A 21,485-nucleotide genomic window follows, 5' to 3' on the forward strand; every position below is an offset into this window, starting at 1 on the left:
AAGGTTTTATTTCTAGTCATTGTGATGTGTTGATTACACATAACTAAATATATAAAATGAGCTCAGAACCACAAAAATTCTAAGTCATTGACCATCAACATATTCATTGCATTTGATACCTCAACTTTTAACTGATATATTACAGAACTGATTTCCTTTCCTTATATTTTAAATGAACATTACTAAGATCACTTCTTTGCTGCTGTTGTTTAGTCACTGAGTCATGTCTGACTCTTTTGCAACCCCCTGGACTATAGCCCACCAGGCTCCTCTGTCCATGGAATTTCCCAGGCAAGAATACTGGAATGGCTTGTGATTTCCTTCTGCAGAGGATCTTCATGACCCAAGGACTGAACCTGAGTCTCTTGTATTAGCAGATGGATTCTTTACCATCGAGTCACCTGGGAAGACCAAATTACTTCCATTCTTGCTGATTATATTCTCAGACAGTACGCACTGGAAATATAGCGCCATATAAAATAAGGATCTTAAATTAAAGTGGTTATGAGAGAAAGGAGTTGAAATATTTCTGTGATTTGAAAAGCAATTTCCTTAGGTTAAGCCTTTTCTAAAATATAAAAGCTAAATAATGTTTCTACTTTTAATATTACTTTAAAACTCTAATATTGATGATTTTCATAATTTATAGAGTTATCTTTTTTGTTGGATATGCATAGAAATTTAATGAAAATTCATGGACTCTCTAAACTCATAAGCTTGTTGATTTGCTTGTCTTGGGAAGCTGACTGCCGATTTAATTTTAGCTCCATTTAGCAGTTACTGACAACTTTATGATCCAATGGAAGCACTACTGGAGGAATGTAAAAATCAACTGGCAAGTTCCTTCTGAAAGTTTATAAGAAAGGAGCCCCTTATGTACGAACCCATGAGTATCATCCCATTTGAGTATAGGCTTCTTTCCAACTCTTTGCTCTAACTGAATTCCCGGTTCAAGAAGACCATTGCCAGTTTGCAGCTGGGACAGGTGCAGGCTTCAACACTTTCAGAGGTGACTTGACTCTATCTTATCTGTTTCCTCAGTAGTACCTCTTCCCCTTTTCTTTTGCCTTTCTCTCTTAGCTGCCTTTCCATTGTCTTATTTCTGAAGGACCTTGTGGTTAGGTAGCTGTCATAATTCTCCTTGGGGAGTTAGTTAAAAGCTTGATTAAGCCAGGGGCATACTGGAGCCAAACTGTACTTGTTTGCAAGAGATGCTTGCTAAATAGTCATGGATTTTGTGAGCAGATGGTTAACCATTGGTAGCTTTAAATCAGTCTTGGAGGAGTATTTACTCCCTGAAAACTGACAAAACAATAAACTGCGCTCCCCTCCCCCTATCGCCCAGAGAGCTGGCCTATCAGCCCTCTCCTGGGTACTACTCTCCCCAGAGGGCCTTGCATTTTCTAAGGTGAGCGGAAATTCTGTTCAAAGTCTAGATTCAAAATGAATTTCTATGGCTGGGATTTCTCTAACAACAATAAACAAAGGAAATATCTTTAGAGGCCTTGCCCAACTGTTACCACATAGTCAATGAGTTAGACCATCTTGATGAAAACAAGTTCTACTGATCCATGACTAGGAGATACGGTGAGGAATTATTTTAAAAAAATTTAAGAAGTATTGCTTTTCTGGGCCAAGGAAGATTCCCAAAGATACGTGTATGTATAACAGTCCTATAAAATGTGTATCATTCTATAACAGTGAGCCATTGAATCAGACTATTTTCAGAATTAGTGACCAAAGTCAAGGGTGGACGATGCTGCTTAAAAACAACAAAGAATTGCAAACTTCCACAGAAGAGCTGGAGGTAATGTAGCTTGCAGAGTGAAAAACTAAACTTGCTAATAGAGTACCTGTTAAATAATCTTGTGGTTTCCAAAACCGGAAGTGGGCCTTAACATTCTTACCAAAATCCTAAAAAATCATAACTGTTGGACTTTTAGTTAAAGCAAAACCCAGGCCTAGTTACAGAAAATGACATTTACTCATACTCTAAGCATATCTTCTTTAAAAGGTTAGAGGTGCTTAATATTAACTAGTTATCCTTCCTATATATTTTTGTCTGTGCCACTATTTTCAAATAATCACTGTATCTATCGTGTGCCACACACTCTCTTAAGCATAAGGATCAATATGTTCCATCCCACACTGTTTCAAAGAGTCTATCAATTTTTAAAGTATATACTTAAGGAAGTATTATTCAAAGGCCTCAAAGATATTCTACTAGTAAGAATGAAGGATTCGTTTCTGATTAGTTTATTGTGCTTGCTTGTGTTTGCACGCTCAGTGTGTGATCCTCTGTCCATGGGATGTCCCAGGCAAGAATACTGGAGTGGGTTGCCATTTCCTTCTCCAGGGGATCTTCCTGACCCGGGGATCGAACCTGTGTCGCCTGGCGGTAAAGGTGGAATCTTTACCACTGTGCCACTTGGGATAGTTCATTGTAACTAGACAATAACATTTGAAAGTTGTAATCTTTTAGCCTTCCTGCTCCCACAAGAATAGTCACCAGGAGCTTTTTTTTAGAGAAGATTATTTGCTTTCTGAGGAAAACTGTGGTATAGTTTTAATAGCCTTCTTGGAAGGATCTGAATGTAACTAAATAAAAATATGGAAACTATGCTTTATAGAGAACACTTTATAACCCAGTCCGAGAACTTTTGCACATAACTAACCTGCGCTTCTGAAAACAGGGTCTAAAAGTAGTGAGTATGGGTCCTTAGTAGCGGCTCTCGAGCTACAGTCGTGGGGACACTTGGAGTTTGCTGTTTCAGTTGTTTACTCTAATACAAACACACCATACTATCAAAGCGCGTAAAATTAGTGAACACACGGTGTATTCAGCTCAAAAAATACTTCCTTTCAAGCTATACTCACAAGAAAACTATCAATGAAGGCATTAAACAAAAACTGAAACTCAAAGCAACAATGACTTTAAAGCTAATACCTCAAGAAGGCTGAAATGTATCAAAGTCATAAAGGGTAGGAATAAAGTATGCAATGGACAGAGTTGATCTAAAAGATAAACAGTTCTTTTGACACCAGGAAAAGGAATCAGGGAAAGATGGGGGTCAATAAGTGGTGAATGGCCTGGCAGGTTGTCTGCCTGACCTTCACTGTTGACCTAACGGAGCATCTTATGACCAATGAGAACTATCTAAAACAGGTATGTACAAACCTCCCCTACCAGCAGATCTGCAGCTTCTTCAAACCCCTAGAGTGTAAACCAGGCCTTTTAATTTCTGTGATGGAAAGTAAGTCCATTTGGCCACTAGATGGAGATCAGGTTACTCTGCTGTTGACAGGCAAGCTGCTGGCAGTCAGTAAATGAGAAGCATGTTACTTAGAACCTAATTCTCTTTTCTCAGTACTTCTATGGAAGGTATTTTCCAAGCACGCAGATCAGGAGCAGATCTGTGTCCAATAAAGGGTCCATAATGAGCAACAGGCGGTGCTAGTGGTAAAGAACCCGCCTGCCAATGCAGAAGACATAAGAGATGCAGGTTCCATCCCCTGAGTCAGGAAGATCCCCTGGAGGAGGGCAGGGCAACCCGCTCCAGTGTTCTTGCCTGGAGAATCCCATGGACAGATGATCCTCGCAGGCTAGAGTCCATGGGGTCGCAAAGAGACACGACTGAGGCAACTTAGCATGCAGCACAATGAGCAAGAGGCTGAAGGATCTATTAAGAAGGTAGCTGTAAAAGACACATTTTTGCTAAAGTATATATTTTCAGTATCAACAAAATGTATCACGGAATATCGGGAGATGGAAAAACACTGGATAACATCTACTCTCATTTTCCAAATGGAACTATCATTCCATTCTAAATTATGTAACTTTATTACTGAATAAACCTTATTTCTATGATAGCTGAACTTTAAACTGGAGACATAATGTTACACATTTCCCAGAAAATGTATAGTCTGTAGAAGGATCAGATACTGCCCTACATACTATAGCAGAGTATTTTGATTATTTTTGAGATATTATATGCTATACTTCTGTGCATTTCTAACTTAGGAACTATACATGAAATTGCTCAGTCGTGTCTGACTCTTTGCAATCCCATGGACTGTAGCCTACCAGGCTCCTCTGTCTGAGTAATTTTCCAGGCAAGAGTACTAGAGTGGGTTGCCATTTCCTTCTCCAGGGGATCTTCCCGACCCAGGGATTGAACCCAGGTCTCTCCTGCATTGCAGGCAGATGCTTTACCATTTGAGCCACCAGGGAAGCCCAGAAACTATATATATGCACTCAATAAATAGTCAGTTACATAAAGACCAACAAAAAATTGAGAGAGTTACAGCTTCAGTTTCGTGTACATGGGTATGAGGAGAAACAAGCATGTTATCTATCATGTACCAATCATCATGCTAGAGCTGGGAACACAAAGGTGCACAGCAGCTTCAGGAAGTCACCGGGAAGAGGAGAGCTACAAGGTTAAAGCACACACAGGGGTTAACTTTTGTAGTGGTGAAGACTAGTTATCCAAATCATGAGTGATACTCCTTTTAAAAATTCTGTTGTGAAGGAAACTTAATTTAGGCCACAAACCTTAGCCATGGGGAAACCATGACCTTTGATCTCTGCAACACATGAGAAATTGAAATATAACCTAAGACATTCAAACACAATAGGGCTTCCCTAGTGGCTCAGCCGGTAAAGAATCTGCCTGCAATGCGGGAGACCTGGGTTCGATCCCTGAGTTTGGAAGATCCACTGGAGAAGGGAAAAGCTACCCGCTCCAATATTCTGGCCTGGAGAATTCCATGGACTGTGTAGTCCATGGGCTTGCAAAGAGTCAGACCCAACTGAGTGACTTTTACTTTTCATCAATTGCTGTAATGAAAAAAGGACCTTAATTCAGACAAAGAAGAAACTAATTTTTAGAATAATAACATAAGCAGAACCATAGTTAATTAATTTTCTAATAACTGTTATGAATAGCAACCAACATCCAGTCTGTTACTGTGATAGATCCATTGCACTTAATGACATGTTTATTTTAGAGTAATGCATTTGTTTCAGCTTAATTGAATTAATATAGTCATACCCTTTCAAAAGACTTTGAGGTTGCTGGCCTGTATTTGTTTATGATTTTCAAAATGCTCCTATAAGCTAAAAAGATGTGTTACTCATTCATGCATACACAATATATGTATGTTTCTTCTCTAAGGGAAGTGATAAAAATAACCACATAAAATAGCAATTAATAATCAGATGTCAAAGTCTCTTATCTTGTTATCGTCTGTATCACTAACTGGTTCTTTACAGAGCAACACAGTTGGCAGGAACCTACCTTTCTTTTTGCTGGATAAGAATGAAATATAAACAAAGGAGTTTTAAAATAAATAAATTACAGATAAAACAAATCCTTTCATAATACGGTTTAGTATTTATGGGCACACAGCCTTCCACACTGTTCACATTAGTTGCAGACAGCAATCAGATTAGGTAGTGACTGAGTTACTTCTGCAGGGGTGGAGTTTTCTCCCTCTTTGGTGACCTGTTCCCATATTTCCTTCTAGTGCAGGTTTGGGTCTACTTATTACGACTGCTAAACTTCCATTCTCTGGAAATAAGAGAGATGGTAAAAACACACCTCTATGGGATGCATAATTCTGCTTATCTTCTCCAGTCTAAAGGTTCTGGCCTTACAATAATGCGCTGCGTTTAGATGCTCGGGGTTTCTGTTTCCTTGGTAGCATGGGGGGATGCTGACGACGTGGCAGAACTGAGAACGGATACAAAGGTGGAGCTGGAAACTGATTAAAGCTTAAGGTTAAAAAATAAAAGTTGATGATTACATCTGCATGTTATGAGGTGAGGAACCTATATATTTAAGCGCTGACAGACAGAAAAGGCACATTTTTACTTTTTCACTATGTCAAATGATAGACTTGTCTTTTCCTGAGTCCCCACATTATTTTAGCTGTTTTAGCAAACTACATTTGAGTCTCTGGGCCAGAAGCTTCTATGACCGTGGCATCTGCAAATAATTGATAACTTAACGTGCCCCCTCAAGAGGTAAGGTCAATTCAAGCAGTACCTGCATGTGTCTGTCACCTTCTCCAATCATGTTTCTCCATTCCATGAGTGACCGCTGCAGGTGCTCAAGGCCGGTTTCCCAAAGCCGGACACGGCCTCCCATATCAACAGTGACAACGCCACCTCTGCCCCACTCGGCCAGCAGTGCGTCTGTGTCCGAGATAGTAGACAGCCATGTGGTATATGGTGAGAGAGAGTCTGACCTGAAAAAGAATCACGGCGTTCAACCGATTGAAGCCCAGGGAATGATGCTAGTTCAGCTCAACTTACGTTCAACTTGCTGTAAAGAATTCTCATAGTTAAGCAACAAGAACCTGCTGTACAGCATAAGGAACTACACTCAATGTCTTATAATAACCTATAATGGAAAAGGATCTGAAAGAGAATATATATATGTATAACATATACATACATGTATATACATATGAGTGAATTTGCTGTACAATTGAAACTAATATAACATTGTAAATTAACCATACTTCAATAAGAAATATAATGTTTAAAAACACATTAAAAGCACATTAAAAACTAAGGGACCAACAGATTCATCTGGAAGGAAAAAATATATAGTTATTTACTGGTTATTTACATATTCGTTTTAAAATTTTTATTTTCTTCTCGCTCTGCGTGGGCCTCCTCTGTTTGCACAAGGGGGCCACTCTCCAGTCGAGGTCTCTGTTTGCACAAGGGGGCCACTCTCCAGTCGAGGTCCGCGGGCTTCTCACTGCGGTGCTTCTCTGGTTGTGGAGCACAGGCTCTTGAGTGTGTGAGCTTAGCTGCCCCTCGGCATGTGGGATCCTCCCGGACTGGGGACAGAACCTGTGTCCCCCGCACTGGCAGGCGGATTCTCAACCAGTGGGCTATCAGGGAAGCCCGATTTACGTGTCTTGCATTTGTAGATCCTGGATGACATTTGCATTCACTGTCAGGAAGAAAGGAACTCTAAACCAACTCATACCTCAGTCTCCTGCAGAGCTGATTCACTTCCCAGGGGTCTAAGGTCTATGCTGAAACTCAAGTCTTGTTTATGTGTTTAACTGCATTTATTTGACATTTTGCCTTTTCTAAGGTAGATTGTTATATGGATTTATAATAAAGAATTTATATATTTCTTATATGTTTCATGCATATACATGTTTCTAATATATACAGTCAATTCAAGGGACGCAACTTTTGCCTGTAAGAGTCAACTGCACACTTCCTTTATCTGAGTATGGCTCTCACTATACAAAAGAAATACAGATTAGAAATTCTAATGACCACTGTTGGCTTTCTAAATATATCTGGTATTTTCTCTATAAAATAAATGGTCTAAAGAGATGGTCTGATCTGATAATTAAAACAATAAAGTATCATGGTAGATTTGCAGAAACCACAAAACTACTACATATTAGGTAAATTTTTATACTGAAGAAATCAAGACTACTTTAATCTTTTTATCAGTCTGCCTCAGTGGATACTAAACACAGAGTGACAAAGCCAGCTACTCTGAGATATGGAAATCTTAGAAAGTGTTTATATAAAGAGAATAACAACAGTAGGATGGACCAAGGGTTTCAGAGCTATAGGGTTGGCCAAAAAGCTTGTTCAGGTTTTTCCATTACATCTTTTTTTTTTTTTCCAGCATTAAATGCAATTGTACTTTTATTTTTCTAAATTGATAACTGAAATATGTGCATTTGTTGCTTTAATTTGCATTTCCATGAATAATACCAAGCTTGAGAATCTTGACCTATGTTTATTCTTAGTTGTTTTAGTTTCTGCTTCTTTTTTAATATAAATTTATTTAATTGGAGGCTAATTACTTTACAATATTGTATTGGTTTTGCCATGCATTGACATGAATCCGCCCCGGGTATACATGTGTTCCCCATCCTGAACTCCCCTCCCACCTCCCTCCCCATCCCATCCCTATGGGTCATCCCAGTGCACCAGTCCTGAGTACCCTGTATCATGCATCGAACCTGGACTGGCGATCGTTTCACATACAATATTATACATGTTTCAATGCCATTCTCCCAAACCATCCCACCCTCGCCCTCTCCCACAGAGTCCAAAAGACTGTTCTATACATCAGTGTCTCTTTTGCTGTCTTGCATACAGGGTTATCGTTACCTTCTTTCTAAATTCCATATATATGCGTTAGTATACTGTGTTGGTGTTTTTCTTTCTGGCTTACTTCACTCTGTATGCTGCTGCTGCTGCTAAGTCGCTTCAGTCGTGTCCAACTCTGTGGGACCCCATAGATGGCAGTCCACCAGGCTCCCCTATCCCTGGGATTCTCCAGGCAAGAATACTACAGTGGGTTGCCATTTCCTTCTCCAATGCATGAAAGTGAGAAGTGAAAGTGAAGTCATTCAGTCGTGTCCGACTCTTAGCAACCCCATGGACTACAGCCTACCAGGCTCCTCCATCCATGGGATTTTCCAGGCAAGAGTACCGGAGTGGGGTGCCATCGCCTTCTCCATCACTCTGTATAATAGGCTCCAGTTTCATACAGCTTATTAGAACTGATTCAAATGTATTCTTTTTAATGGCTGAGTAATACTCCATTGTGTATATGTACCACAGCTTTCTTAGCCATTCATCTGCTGATGGACATCTAGATTGCTTCCATGTCCTGGCTACTGTAAACAGTGCTGTGATGAACACTGGGGTACATGTGTTTCTTTCAATTCTGGTTTCCTCAGTGTGTATGCCCAGCAGTGGAATTGCTAGGTCGAATGGCGGTTCTATTTCCAGTTTTTTAAGGAATCTCCACACTGTTCTCCATAGTGGCTGTACTAGTTTGCATTCCCACCAACAGTGTAAGAGGGTTCCCTTTTCTCCACACCCTCTCCAGCATTTATTATTTGTAGACTTTTGGATAGCAGCCATTCTGACCAGTGCGAGATGGTACCTCATTATGGTTTTGATTTGCATTTCTCTGATAATGAGTGATGTTGAGCATCTTTTCATGTGTTTGTTAGCCATCTGTATGTCTTCTTTGGAGAAATGTCTGTTTAGTTCTTTGGCCCACTTTTTGATAGGCTTGTTTATTTTTCTGGAATTGAGCTGCAGGAGTTGCTTATATATTGTTGAGATTCTTTGTCAGTTGCTTCATTTGCTATTATTTTCTCGCATTCTGAAGGCTGTCTTTTCACCTTGCTTATAGTTTCCACTACATCTTATAAAAAACTCAAATGAACTTTTTGGCCAACCCAATACTTTACAGTACTAGAAGGATTCAAGGCAACTTTTGATATAACAGAGGATTCATCTTATGGTGCTGTCTCAAAAAATACTTGCCTTAGGAAAAAAACTAGGTACAGATGGTGAAGTAAAAGCCCATTCAAGAATAATGAAATTTAATCACTTACGATGTGAGTAAATCTGCCACAAATGCTCAAGATGTATGATTCTATTGAGCCCGGCACCTACTGGTTCCACACTTAACTCTCTGGCACGAAACTTTAAATTTACCAGAGCAATCTCTTCAATATGTCAAAAAAATTGCTGAAGAAGTCATATTTACTACAGCTTGCACACTACATCTAGAATCTCTTCTGTACCTTAAAAAAAAAAAAAAAAGCACATTCCTCTTATCTATGATAACAAAGTCTTTAAGGAACACAGAGAATTACAGTAGAGCGAAGTCCAGATTTACATATACCTATATATTAGTGCTAAGTAGTATGGTCTTACAAATGCAACAAAAGTTTCAGGACTAACACTTAACTTGTACTGAGAGCAAAAGTGATATATTCCTTTTGGCTGTACAGTTACATATAGTTTTACTGTTTTCTATTATTTGAAGTTAGCCATCAAATGGAAAATTCCTGCTATCTAACAGAATACTAAATTTAAGCAAACCAGCAACAAAACTGAAACCCAGATGGGCTGTTCCCTTGGATTACACGTACACCAAAAATGGCAGCAGTTAATCTTGAGGGAAACTCAGGATATTCTGACAATGAACAGACTCCAAAACACGTGGCACTTGAAATAAGGCAAGTTCCAATAGAGATGTTCTGTAAATGTAAAATTTATACTGGGTTTCAGAGACTCAGGAGAAAAAAGGAAAGCAAAATATCATTAAAATTTTTATATCAAATACGTGTCAAAATAGTTTATAATGGTAATAAAATACTATTAACAGTAATTTCACCACTTTCTTTGTGCACTCTTTTACTTTGGCCACTAAGAACATAAAATCACATATATGCCTCACGTTCTGTTTCTATTGGACGGCACAGCACTAAATGAATGCAGCATGGTGACCAGCTGGCACTGGCTGCATTTATATATATAGCCGTTCTTCCAGGTATTATTTCTATGGCAGGTATAACATATGGTTCATACTGCAAGTTAACAGAGAAAAACACTAAAATATAAAGCTAAGGCTGGGGAAGAAATGAAGAGGAATACTGAAAAAATAATTATTGTGCTTTAGAAATGTAAAAAAAAAAGTTATTCTTTGATTTTGTTACTTGAACTGATAGTATATTTTAATGAACATGCAATGGAATAAGAAATTTCCCCACGTGACTAAAAGCCATTTATCATTAAATCGACACATTGAGATGCTCCAGAAAGACATTCTTGTACACGTTAGGACAAGTAAATAAATCTATTTCTTTGAAAAATGATTTCATTATTCACATTTCTTGAACCGGCTAAATAAAGGGTCCTAAGAGATGAAACAGTGTTTCTGACTTATTTTGTTCTTTTTTTTTTTTTTTTTTAAATTTTATTTTATTTTTAAACTCCACATAATCGTATCAGTTCTGCCAAACATCAAAACGAATCCACCACAGGTATACATGTGTTCCCCATCCTGAACCCTCCTCCCTCCTCCCTCCCCATACCATCCCTCTGGGTCGTCCCAGTGCACTAGCCCCAAGCATCCAGTATCGTGCATCGAACCTGGACTGGCAACTCGTTTCTTACATGATATTTTACATGTTACAATGTCATTCTCCCAAATCTTCCCACCCTCTCCCTCTCCCACAGAGTCCATAAGACTGTTCTATACATCAGTGTCTCTTTTGCTGTCTCGTACACAGGGTTATTGTTACCATCTTTCTAAATTCCATATATATGCGTTAGAATACTGTATTTATGTTTTTCCTTCTGGCTTACTTCACTCTGTATAATAGGCTCCAGTTTCATCCACCTCATTAGAACTGATTCAAATGTATTCTTTTTAATGGCTGAGTAATACTCCATTGTGTATATGTACCACAGCTTTCTTATCCATTCATCTGCTGATGGACATCTAGGTTGCTTCCATGTCCTGGTTATTATAAACAGTGCTGCGATGAACATTGGGGTACACGTGTCTCTTTCCCTTCTGGTTTCCTCAGTGTGTATGCCCAGCAGTGGGATTGCTGGATCATAAGGCAGTTCTATTTCCAGTTTTTTAAGGAATCTCCACACTGTTCTCCATAGTGGCTGTACTAGTTTGCATTCCCACCAACAGTGTAAGAGGGTTCCCTTTTCTCCACACCCTCTCCAGCATTTATTATTTGTAGACTTTTGGATCGCAGCCATTCTGACTGGTGTGAAATGGTACCTCATAGTGGTTTTGATTTGCATTTCTCTGATAATGAGTGATGTTGAGCATCTTTTCATGTGTTTGTTAGCCATCTGTATGTCTTTTTTGGAGAAATGTCTATTTAGTTCTTTGGCCCATTTTTTGATTGGGTCGTTTATTTTTCTGGAGTTGAGCTGTAGGAGTTGCTTGTATATTTTTGAGATTAGTTGTTTGTCGGTTGCTTCATTTGCTATTATTTTCTCCCATTCTGAAGGCTGTCTTTTCACCTTGCTAATAGTTTCCTTTGATGTGCAGAAGCTTTTAAGTTTAATTAGGTCCCATTTGTTTATTTTTGTTTTTATTTCCAATATTCTGGGCGGTGGGTCATAGAGGATCCTGCTGTGATGTATGTCGGAGAGTGTTTTGCCTATGTTCTCCTCTAGGAGTTTTATAGTTTCTGGTCTTACGTTTAGATCTTTAATCCATTTTGAGTTTATTTTTGTGTATGGTGTTAGAAAGTGGTCCAGTTTCATTCTTTTACAAGTGGTTGACCAGATTTCCCAGCACCACTTGTTAAAGAGATTGTCTTTAATCCATTGTATATTCTTGCCTCCTTTGTCGAAGATAAGGTGTCCATATGTGCGTGGATTTATCTCTGGGCTTTCTATTTTATTCCATTGATCAATATTTCTGTCTTTGTGCCAGTACCATACTGTCTTGATAACTGTGGCTTTGTAGTAGAGCCTGAAGTCAGGTAGGTTGATTCCTCCAGTTCCATTCTTCTTTCTCAAGATCGCTTTGGCTATTCGAGGTTTTTTGTATTTCCATACAAATTGTGAAATTATTTGTTCTAGCTCTGTGAAGAATACTGTTGGTAGCTTGATAGGGATTGCGTTGAATCTATAAATTGCTTTGGGTAGTATACTCATTTTCACTATATTGATTCTTCCAATCCATGAACATGGTATATTTCTCCATCTATTAGTGTCCTCTTTGATTTCTTTCACCAGTGTTTTATAGTTTTCTATATATAGGTCTTTAGTTTCTTTAGGTAGATATATTCCTAAGTATTTTATTCTTTCTGTTGCAATGGTGAATGGAATTGTTTCCTTAATTTCTCTTTCTGTTTTCTCATTATTAGTGTATAGGAATGCAAGGGATTTCTGTGTGTTGATTTTATATCCTGCAACTTTACTGTAGTCATTGATTATTTCTAGTAATTTTCTGGTGGACTCTTTAGGGTTTTCTATGTAGAGGATCATGTCATCTGCAAATAGTGAGAGTTTTACTTCTTCTTTTCCAATTTGGATTCCTTTTATTTCTTTTTCTGCTCTGATTGCTGTGGCCAAAACTTCCAAAACTATGTTGAATAGTAATGGTGAAAGTGGGCACCCTTGTCTTGTTCCTGACTTTAGAGGAAATGCTTTCAATTTTTCACCATTGAGGATAATGTTTGCAGTGGGTTTGTCATATATAGCTTTTATTATGTTGAGGTATGTTCCTTCTATTCCTGCTTTCTGGAGAGTTTTTATCATAAATGGATGTTGAATTTTGTCAAAGGCTTTCTCTGCATCTATTGAGATAATCATATGGTTTTTATTTTTCAATTTGTTAATGTGGTGTATTACATTGATTTGCGGATATTGAAGAATCCTTGCATCCCTGGGATAAAGCCCACTTGATCATGGTGTATGATCTTTTTAATGTGTTGTTGGATTCTGATTGCTAGAATTTTGTTAAGGATTTTTGCATCTATGTTCATCAGTGATATTGGCCTGTAGTTTTCTTTTTTTGTGGGATCTTTGTCAGGTTTTGGTATTAGGGTGATGGTGGCCTCATAGAATGAGTTTGGAAGTTTACCTTCCTCTGCAATTTTCTGGAAGAGTTTGAGCAGGATAGGTGTTAGCTCTTCTCTAAATTTTTGGTAGAATTCGGCTGTGAAGCCGTCTGGACCGGGGCTTTTGTTTGCTGGAAGATTTTTGATTACAGTTTCAATTTCCATGCTTGTGATGGGTCTGTTAAGATTTTCTATTTCTTCCTGGTCCAGTTTTGGAAAGTTGTACTTTTCTAAGAATTTGTCCATTTCTTCCACGTTGTCCATTTTATTGGCATATAATTGTTGATAGTACTCTCTTATGATCCTTTGTATTTCTGTGTTGTCTGTTGTGATCTCTCCATTTTCGTTTCTAATTTTGTTGATTTGATTTTTCTCCCTTTGTTTCTTGATGAGTCTGGCTAATGGTTTGTCAATTTTATTTATCCTTTCAAAGAACTAGCTTTTGGTTTTGTTGATTTTTGCTATGGTCTCTTTTGTTTCTTTTGCATTTATTTCTGCTCTAATTTTTAAGATTTCTTTCCTTCTACTAACCCTGGGGTTCTTCATTTCTTCCTTTTCTAGTTGCTTTAGGTGTAGAGTTAGGTTATTTATTTGACTTTTTTCTTGTTTCTTGAGGTGTGCCTGTATTGCTATGAACTTTCCCCTTAGGACTGCTTTTACTGTGTCCCACAGGTTTTGGGTTGTTGTGTTTTCATTTTCATTCGTTTCTATGCAAATTTTGATTTCTTTTTTGATTTCTTCTGTGATTTGTTGGTTATTCAGCAGCGTGTTGTTCAGCCTCCATATGTTGGAATTTTTAATAGTTTTTCTCCTGTAATTGAGATCTAATCTTACTGCATTGTGGTCAGAAAAAATGCTTGGAATGATTTCTATTTTTTTGAATTTACCAAGGCTAGCTTTATGGCCCAGGATGTGATCTATCCTGGAGAAGGTTCCATGTGCGCTTGAGAAAAAGGTGAAATTCATTGTTTTGGGATGAAATGACCTATAGATATCAATTAGGTCTAACTGGTCTATTGTATCGTTTAAAGTTTGTGTTTCCTTGTTAATTTTCTGTTTAGTTGATCTATCCATAGGTGTAAGTGGGGTATTAAAGTCTCCCACTATTATTGTGTTATTGTTAATTTCTCCTTTCATACTTGTTAGCATTTGTCTTACGTACTGTGGTGCTCCCGTGTTGGGTGCATATATATTTATAATTGTTATATCTTCTTCTTGGATTGATCCTTTGATCATTATGTAGTGACCTTCTTTGTCTCTTTTCACAGCCTTTGTTTTAAAGTCTATTTTATCTGATATGAGTATTGCTACTCCTGCTTTCTTTTGGTCCCTATTTGCATGGAAAATCTTTTTCCAGCCCTTCACTTTCAGTCTGTATGTGTCCCCTGTTTTGAGGTGGGTCTCTTGTAGACAACATATGTAGGGGTCTTGTTTTTGTATCCATTCAGCCAGTCTTTGTCTTTTGGTTGGGGCATTCAACCCATTTACGTTTAAGGTAATTACTGATAAGTATGTTCCCGTTGCCATTTACTTTATTGTTTTGGGTTCGAGTTTATACACCGTTTTTGTGTTTCCTGTCTAGAGAATATCCTTTAGTATTTGTTGGAGAGCTGGTTTGGTGGTGCAGAATTCTCTCAGCTTTTGCTTGTCTGAAAAGCTTTTGATTTCTCCTTCATACTTGAATGAGATCCTTGCTGGGTACAATAATCTGGGCTGTAGGTTATTTTCTTTCATCATTTTAAGTATGTCTTGCCATTCCCTCCTGGCTTGAAGAGTTTCTATTGAAAGATCAGCTGTTATCCTTATGGGAATTCCCTTGTGTGTTATTTGTTGTTTTTCCCTTGCTGCTTTTAATATTTGTTCTTTGTGTTTGATCTTTGTTAATTTGATTAATATGTGTCTTGGGGTGTTTCTCCTTGGGTTTATCCTGTTTGGTACTCTCTGGGTTTCTTGGACTTGGGTGATTATTTCCTTCCCCATTTTAGGGAAGTTTTCCACTATTATCTCCTCAAGTATTTTCTCATGGTCTTTCTTTTTGTCTTCTTCTTCTGGAACCCCTATGATTCGAATGTTGTAGCGTTTAATATTGTCCTGGAGGTCTCTGAGATTGTCCTCATTTCTTTTAATTCGTTTTTCTTTTATCCTTTCTGATTCATTTATTTCTACCATTCTATCTTCTAATTCACTAATCCTGTCTTCTGCCTCTGTTATTCTACTATTTGTTGCCTCCAGAGTGTTTTTAATTTCACTTATTGCATTATTCATTATATATTGACTCTTTTTTATTTCTTCTAGGTCCTTGTTAAACCTTTCTTGCATCTTCTCAATCCTTGTCTCCAGGCTATTTATCTGTGATTCCATTTTAGTTTCAAGATTTTGGATCAATTTCACTATCATTATTCGGAATTCTTTATCGGGTAGATTCCCTATCTCTTCCTCTTTTGTTTGGTTTGGTGGGCATTTATCCTGTTCCTTTATCTGCTGAGTATTCTTCTGTCTCTTCATCTTGTTTAAATTGCTGAGTTTGGGGTGTCCTTTCTGTATTCTGGCAGTTTGTGGAGTTCTCTTTATTGTGGTGTTTCCTCGCTGTGTGTGGGTTTGTACAGGTGGCTTGTCAAGGTTTCCTGGTTAGGGAAGCTTGTGTCGGTGTTCTGGTGGGTGGAGCTGTATTTCTTCTCTCTGGAGTGCAATGAAATGTCCAGTAATGAGTTATGAGATGTCTATAGTTTTGGGGTGACTTTGGGCAGCCTGTATCTTGAAGCTCAGGGCTGTGTTCCTTTGTTGCTGGAGAATTTGCTTGGTATGTCTTGCCCTGGAACTTATTGGCCCTTGTGTGGTGCTTGGTTTCAGTGTCGGTATGGAGGCATTTGATGAGCTCCTGTGAATGAATGTTCCTTGGAGTCAGGAGTTCCCTGGAGTCAGGGTTTGGACTTAAGTCTCCTGCTTCCGATTATCGGTCTTATTTTTACAGTAGTTTCAAAACTTCTCCTTCTATACAGCACCATTGATAAAACATCTACATTAAAGATGATAAGTTTCTCTACAGTGGGGGTCACTCAGAGAGGTTCACAGGGTTACATGGAGAAGAGAAGAGGGAGGAGGGAGTTAGAGGTGACCCAAATGAGATGAGGTGAATCAATAGTGGAGAGAGTGGGCTAGCCAGTAGTCACTTCCTTATGTGCACTCCACAACTGGACCACTCAGAGATGTTCACGGGGTTATACAGAGAAGAGAAGAAGGAGGAAAGTAACAGAGGTGGCCAGAAGGATAAAAGGGGGGAATGAAAAGGAGGGAGACAGATCCAGCCAGTAATCAGTTCCCTAAGTGTTCTCCACCGTCTGAAACACACAGAAATTCACAGAGTTGGGTAGAGTAGAGAGGGGTTAGGGAGGAGACACAGGCGACCTGGTGGAGAAAAAGGAGGGTCCAAAGGGAGAGAGAGCAGTCAAGCCAGTAATCTCACTCCCTAGTGAAAAATGGGTCCTGAAGATTGGGTCCTTAAAGGTACAAAATTGGTAACAAATACATAAAAGCAAAAATTAAAAATCTAGAGTAGAGTTTGGAATTTCAAAAATACGATGTTAAAGAAAAGAAGAAGGAAAAGAAAGAGAGAAAGAACGAACAAACGAAAACAAACAAGGTCGCGAAAATTATAAAGTACAGGTACAAAATTGATAACTAATACCAGAAAGCGAAAATTAAAAATCTAGAGTAGAGTTTGGAATTTCAAAAATACGATGTTAAAGAAAAGAAGAAGGAAAAGAAAGAGAGAAAAAACGAACAAACAAAAACAAACAAGGTCGCGAAAATTGTAAAGAAAGTACAGGTACAAAATTGATAACTAATACCAGAAAGCAAAAATTAAAAATCTAGAGAAGAGTTTGGAATTTCAAAAATATAATGTTAAAAAAAAAAAAGAAGAAGAAAAATAAAGAGAGAAAACAAACAAACAAATATGAACAATGTCACAAAAATTATAAAGAAAATACAGGTACAAAATTGATATCAAATACCAAAAAGCATAAATTAAAAATCTAGAGTAAAGTTTGGAATTTCAGATATACAATGTTATATAAAAGAAGAAGAGAAAGAAACAGAGAAGAAGAAAAAAAAAAAAAAGTCACAGAAATTATATATAAAAAAAAAAACTATAGGTACAAAATTGATAACATATACCAAAAAGTGAAAATTAAAAATCTAGAGTAGAGTTTGGAATTTCAAAAATACAATGTTAAAGAAAAGAAGAAAAAAACAAAAACAAACAAAAAAAACAAGGTCAAAAAATTATAAAATATATATATATGAAGTTTGCTGAAGAAGAAAAAAAATAGGGTCTTTTTTTTTTTTTTGCAAAGTAATAGGTTATAAAAGTGAAAATTAAAGGAACAATAGAGGACTTAAAAATTTTTTTTTTAATTAAAAAAAAAAGAAAGAATGATCGTAAAAATAATAAAAATATATCTCGGACTTTTTTTTTTTTTTTGGGTGTTGTGGGTTCAGTTCATTTTTGGCTAGTTCCTTGGTCAGATTTATATTTCTCAAGATCTATAGGCCCCTTCCTATGTAGTCCGTAGTAACCACAGGGTTTTGATCTATTGCCTGTAGCTTCCAAGGCGTTTCCCTCTGTTATATCTTCTTCTGTTTGCTAGTCTCTTCAGTATCTGGTTTCCGCCCTGACTCAAAGGGCACGGTGGAGGACGCTTTTTTTTTTTTTTTTTTTTTAGGCTTACTTGTTCAGTTGCGCTGTGGGGAGGGAGGGAGGGATGCTGCAAACAAATAACACTGGCGTGGGCTCGCAATGCCTCAGCCACCCTGGGTCTGCCCCTGCTCACGGCGCGTGTAGCCTCCCTGTCCACACTGCTCGGACTCTAGGTTGTTCCGCCGGGAACAATCCGAGGCTGGCCCTGGGCTGCATGCACCTCCCAGGTCCAAGCCGCTCAGGTTCAGGCACTCGGGTAGTCCTCAGAGGCGCAGACTCAGTTGGGCCTGCGTTTTGTGCTCTTCCCAGGTCCGAGCGCCAATTTGCTCTTCCCAGGCGAGCGCCAATGCTGCGACTTATCGCCTCCCCGCCACTCGGTTATCTGGATGTAAAACCGGCGCACCTTCTCAGGCAGATGTTGACCGTCCAGACCCCCAAGAAGTTTTAGTTAGCAAAGAAGCCTGCTTACAATTTTATAGATAATGTCTCTCTGGGGCTGCGATTGCCCCCTTCCGGCTCTGGCTGCCTGTCACCGGAGGGGGAAGGTCTGCAGCCGGCTATCTCTGTTCAGTCCTTTGTTCCGTGCGCGGGCCTGGCGGTCTTAGGTTAGGGCTGGCTTTTCGCGTGGTAGGTATCCCACAGTCTGGTTTGCTAGCCCAAATTATTTCGCTCAGATAGCGCTCAGGGTATTCAGGCCAGATTCTTACTCTCAGTGATGCAGCCCACGCCGCGCCTCCCTGCCCAGCCCCGGTTTGCTAATGGCGGATGCAGGCGTCTGCGCTGCTTCTCTGCTGGGGGAGTTACCGTAGGGCTCACAATCTGCGAGTTTTAAATTGTTTATTTATTTTTCCCCCTGTTATGTTGCCCTCTGTGCTTCCAAAGCTCGGCACAGATTCGGCAGTGAGAAGGTTTCCTGATGTTTGGAAACTTCTCTCTTTTTAAGATTCCCTTCCCGGGACGGAACTCCGTCCCTCCCTCTTTTGTCTCTTTTTTTTTGTTTTTAATATTTTTTCCTACCTCCTTTCGAAGAGTTGGGTTGCTTTTCTGGGTGCCTGATGTCCTCTGCCGGCATTCAGAAGTTGTTTTGTGGAATTTACTCGACGTTTAAATGCTCTTTTGATGAATTTGTGGGGGAGAAAGTGTTCTCCCCGTCCTACTCCTCCGCCATCTTGGCTCCTCCCTGACTTATTTTGTATTGTCATACTGAGCGATGTTCTTGGGAAGCACGGAAGGTGGCTGGGGACAGACACGTGTCGCTGCCCTTGCTCTGAGAGTGGACGGCTCCCCAGGCTCCTCTGCCCGGGACTCCAGTGAGGCTTTAACCACTGTGTTCTGAGGCCGTGGCTGTTTGTAAGGGAGAACATGTGAGGGGCATGTGACATCAATCCATACAGAAGCAGGTGCACACTGAGGTTGAGGAAAAGGGAGAGCAGGCGTGGATGCATCCAGAAAGGGATGGGCTGGAGGTGGGGACACAGGTGTTTTCAAGGAAGAGATGGTATATCATTGGTCCTCTTTTTATATATGCCCTGACTCTAACTAGTTTGAACGCTTTGCTTCCACTGCTGAACAGCAATAAACCACTGGCAATAAATCTATTCCAAATCTCTAGAATCCTTTGACTATTGTATGGCCTTCATGACTGTAGATACACAGTTATATCTATAAAAAAATATATTTAAAAAATGAGATTTAAATTCCTTTGACATATTGAATACATTTACCTCAGAAAATTAATGTATGAAGTCAATAAATATGAAAATTTTTTCAGTGATAAAAATGCTGTTTCAAAAAGTTTTATCATAAGGATAGATTAAAAAAAAAAAGAAATGAACACTTGAAGGCTGTTAAGACTTAAACCTAGGTAACATTTGAACATTTTTCCAATGTTCAAATAAAAATGGCAGAGCAGCAAGATAAAAACAAACTGTAACTATATATATATATATATATATATATATATATATATATATATGAAAGAAAGAAAAAGAGCCTGCTATTTAAGGAAGCAAAAAGCACACATTTATTCAGGGTACTTGGTAAGAATTCACTCTTTTTTTTTTTTTTTTTAATCTGACATAGAAGCTAAGAATGAAAATGAAAATGGATTACCTGGGAATTGGGATGTATCGAAGTCTCTTGGACTGGAGATCGGTAACTTCTATATACCCAGCTGTCTGTGGAGGGGTAACATCTGCAAAGAAGTCAAGACCCAAGCCGAGTGTTAAATTACTGCCTGATATAAAAACAGGACCCAAATAAAGCACAGATGCTGCTTAAAATGGACTGAAATTATCATTCGCCTAGAACAGAACTCTGGGACCCACTTCACAAGGTCCGGGGCTGACCAATTCCAGTCTTGAGGTTAGACGCTCAGTTATGCTTTTGTCAGGAAAACACAGAGACTGTCAGATGGATGTAAGTTACGCTGTGATTCTTTAGCGTCAGAGAATTATCTAAGTTCCTTTCATTTTCTTTGATATTAATAGCTTCCCGAGATGGGTCAGTGTTTTAGCACTTAAGAGTTTATCTGAAAATATTTCATCGCTGGAATTCTTTTTCCCTCCCAGAAACTTACAAGAGTGATGGTATAACACAGTGGAATCAGCACCTACTTGAAACTGGAGTGGCCTGGTAGACAATCCTGGCTTGAAATTTCCTAACTATGATTTACTATGGCCAAGTTAGTTCTCTGAGACCTGCTTTCATCATTTGCCAAATGAGGATAAGAAGAGCATCTGAGAATCATAAACATTATTTGCACACCATTAGTAGTTGCTCCACAGTGGCTGTTATTATTAGGAGCCCTCAAGACAGGAAAAGGCGAGGTGAGGACCGGGGCAGTGGGGCAGGACTCTAGGTCATGAAGAATGTGAAAAGGCGGGGAAGGAGAAGGTAATGTGATATGGGGGCCAGAGTCCCCAGCTCCAATTGTAGTTGTTTCCCCGAAAATTCTGGGAGTTTACTGACTTTCCCCCCAAATCCCCGAGTACCACCATCACCCTCATCATCACCAGTTGGCAGCACTGTGTCAGGAATCCTGCCTGTCTTTTTAGTTTTTCATTAATTGCATGCTATGCTGCTGTGCTCAGGTGCCCAGTCGTGTCTGACTCTCTGCGACCCCGTAGCCTGCCAGGCGCCTCTTCCATGGGATTTTCCAGGCAAGAATACTGGAGTGGGCTGCCATTTCCTACTCCAGGTGATGTTCCTGACCCAGGGATCGAACCCACATCGTGTGCATCTCCTGCTTTGGCAGGTGGATTCTTTACCGCTGCGCCACCTGGGAAGTCCTATTAATCAACTTTTTTTTTTTTTTTTGGCTGCACCACCCAGCACGTGGGATCCCAGTTTCTGACATTGGAAGCTCAGAATCTTAACCATTGGA

General features: G+C 39.1%; 1 protein-coding gene across 10 annotated transcripts in view; it reads right to left on the reverse strand.

The window, feature by feature from the left end:
- The window catches only part of VWA8 (von Willebrand factor A domain containing 8), a 416,362-nt gene that overhangs the window by 132,335 nt on the left and 262,542 nt on the right, over positions 1-21,485 (reverse strand). For 9 of the 10 annotated variants that reach the window (XR_009496658.1, XM_059892187.1, XM_059892186.1 and 6 more), the window contains exons 36-38: positions 20,213-20,294; positions 19,118-19,444; positions 6,051-6,252 (exon numbers count right to left, since the gene is read on the reverse strand). Coding sequence is in view for 9 of the 10 variants with exons in the window: in XM_059892187.1 (XP_059748170.1) it covers positions 6,051-6,252; positions 19,118-19,444; positions 20,213-20,294 (611 nt within the window). In the remaining variant the exon portion in view is untranslated. The remainder of the gene's footprint in view (positions 1-6,050; positions 6,253-19,117; positions 19,445-20,212; positions 20,295-21,485) is intronic. The other variant, XM_025000014.2, reaches the window with a different exon arrangement.

This window comes from Bos taurus, chromosome 12 (genome assembly GCF_002263795.3).
Source record: "Bos taurus isolate L1 Dominette 01449 registration number 42190680 breed Hereford chromosome 12, ARS-UCD2.0, whole genome shotgun sequence".
In the NCBI taxonomy this organism is placed as follows: Eukaryota; Metazoa; Chordata; class Mammalia; order Artiodactyla; family Bovidae; genus Bos; species Bos taurus.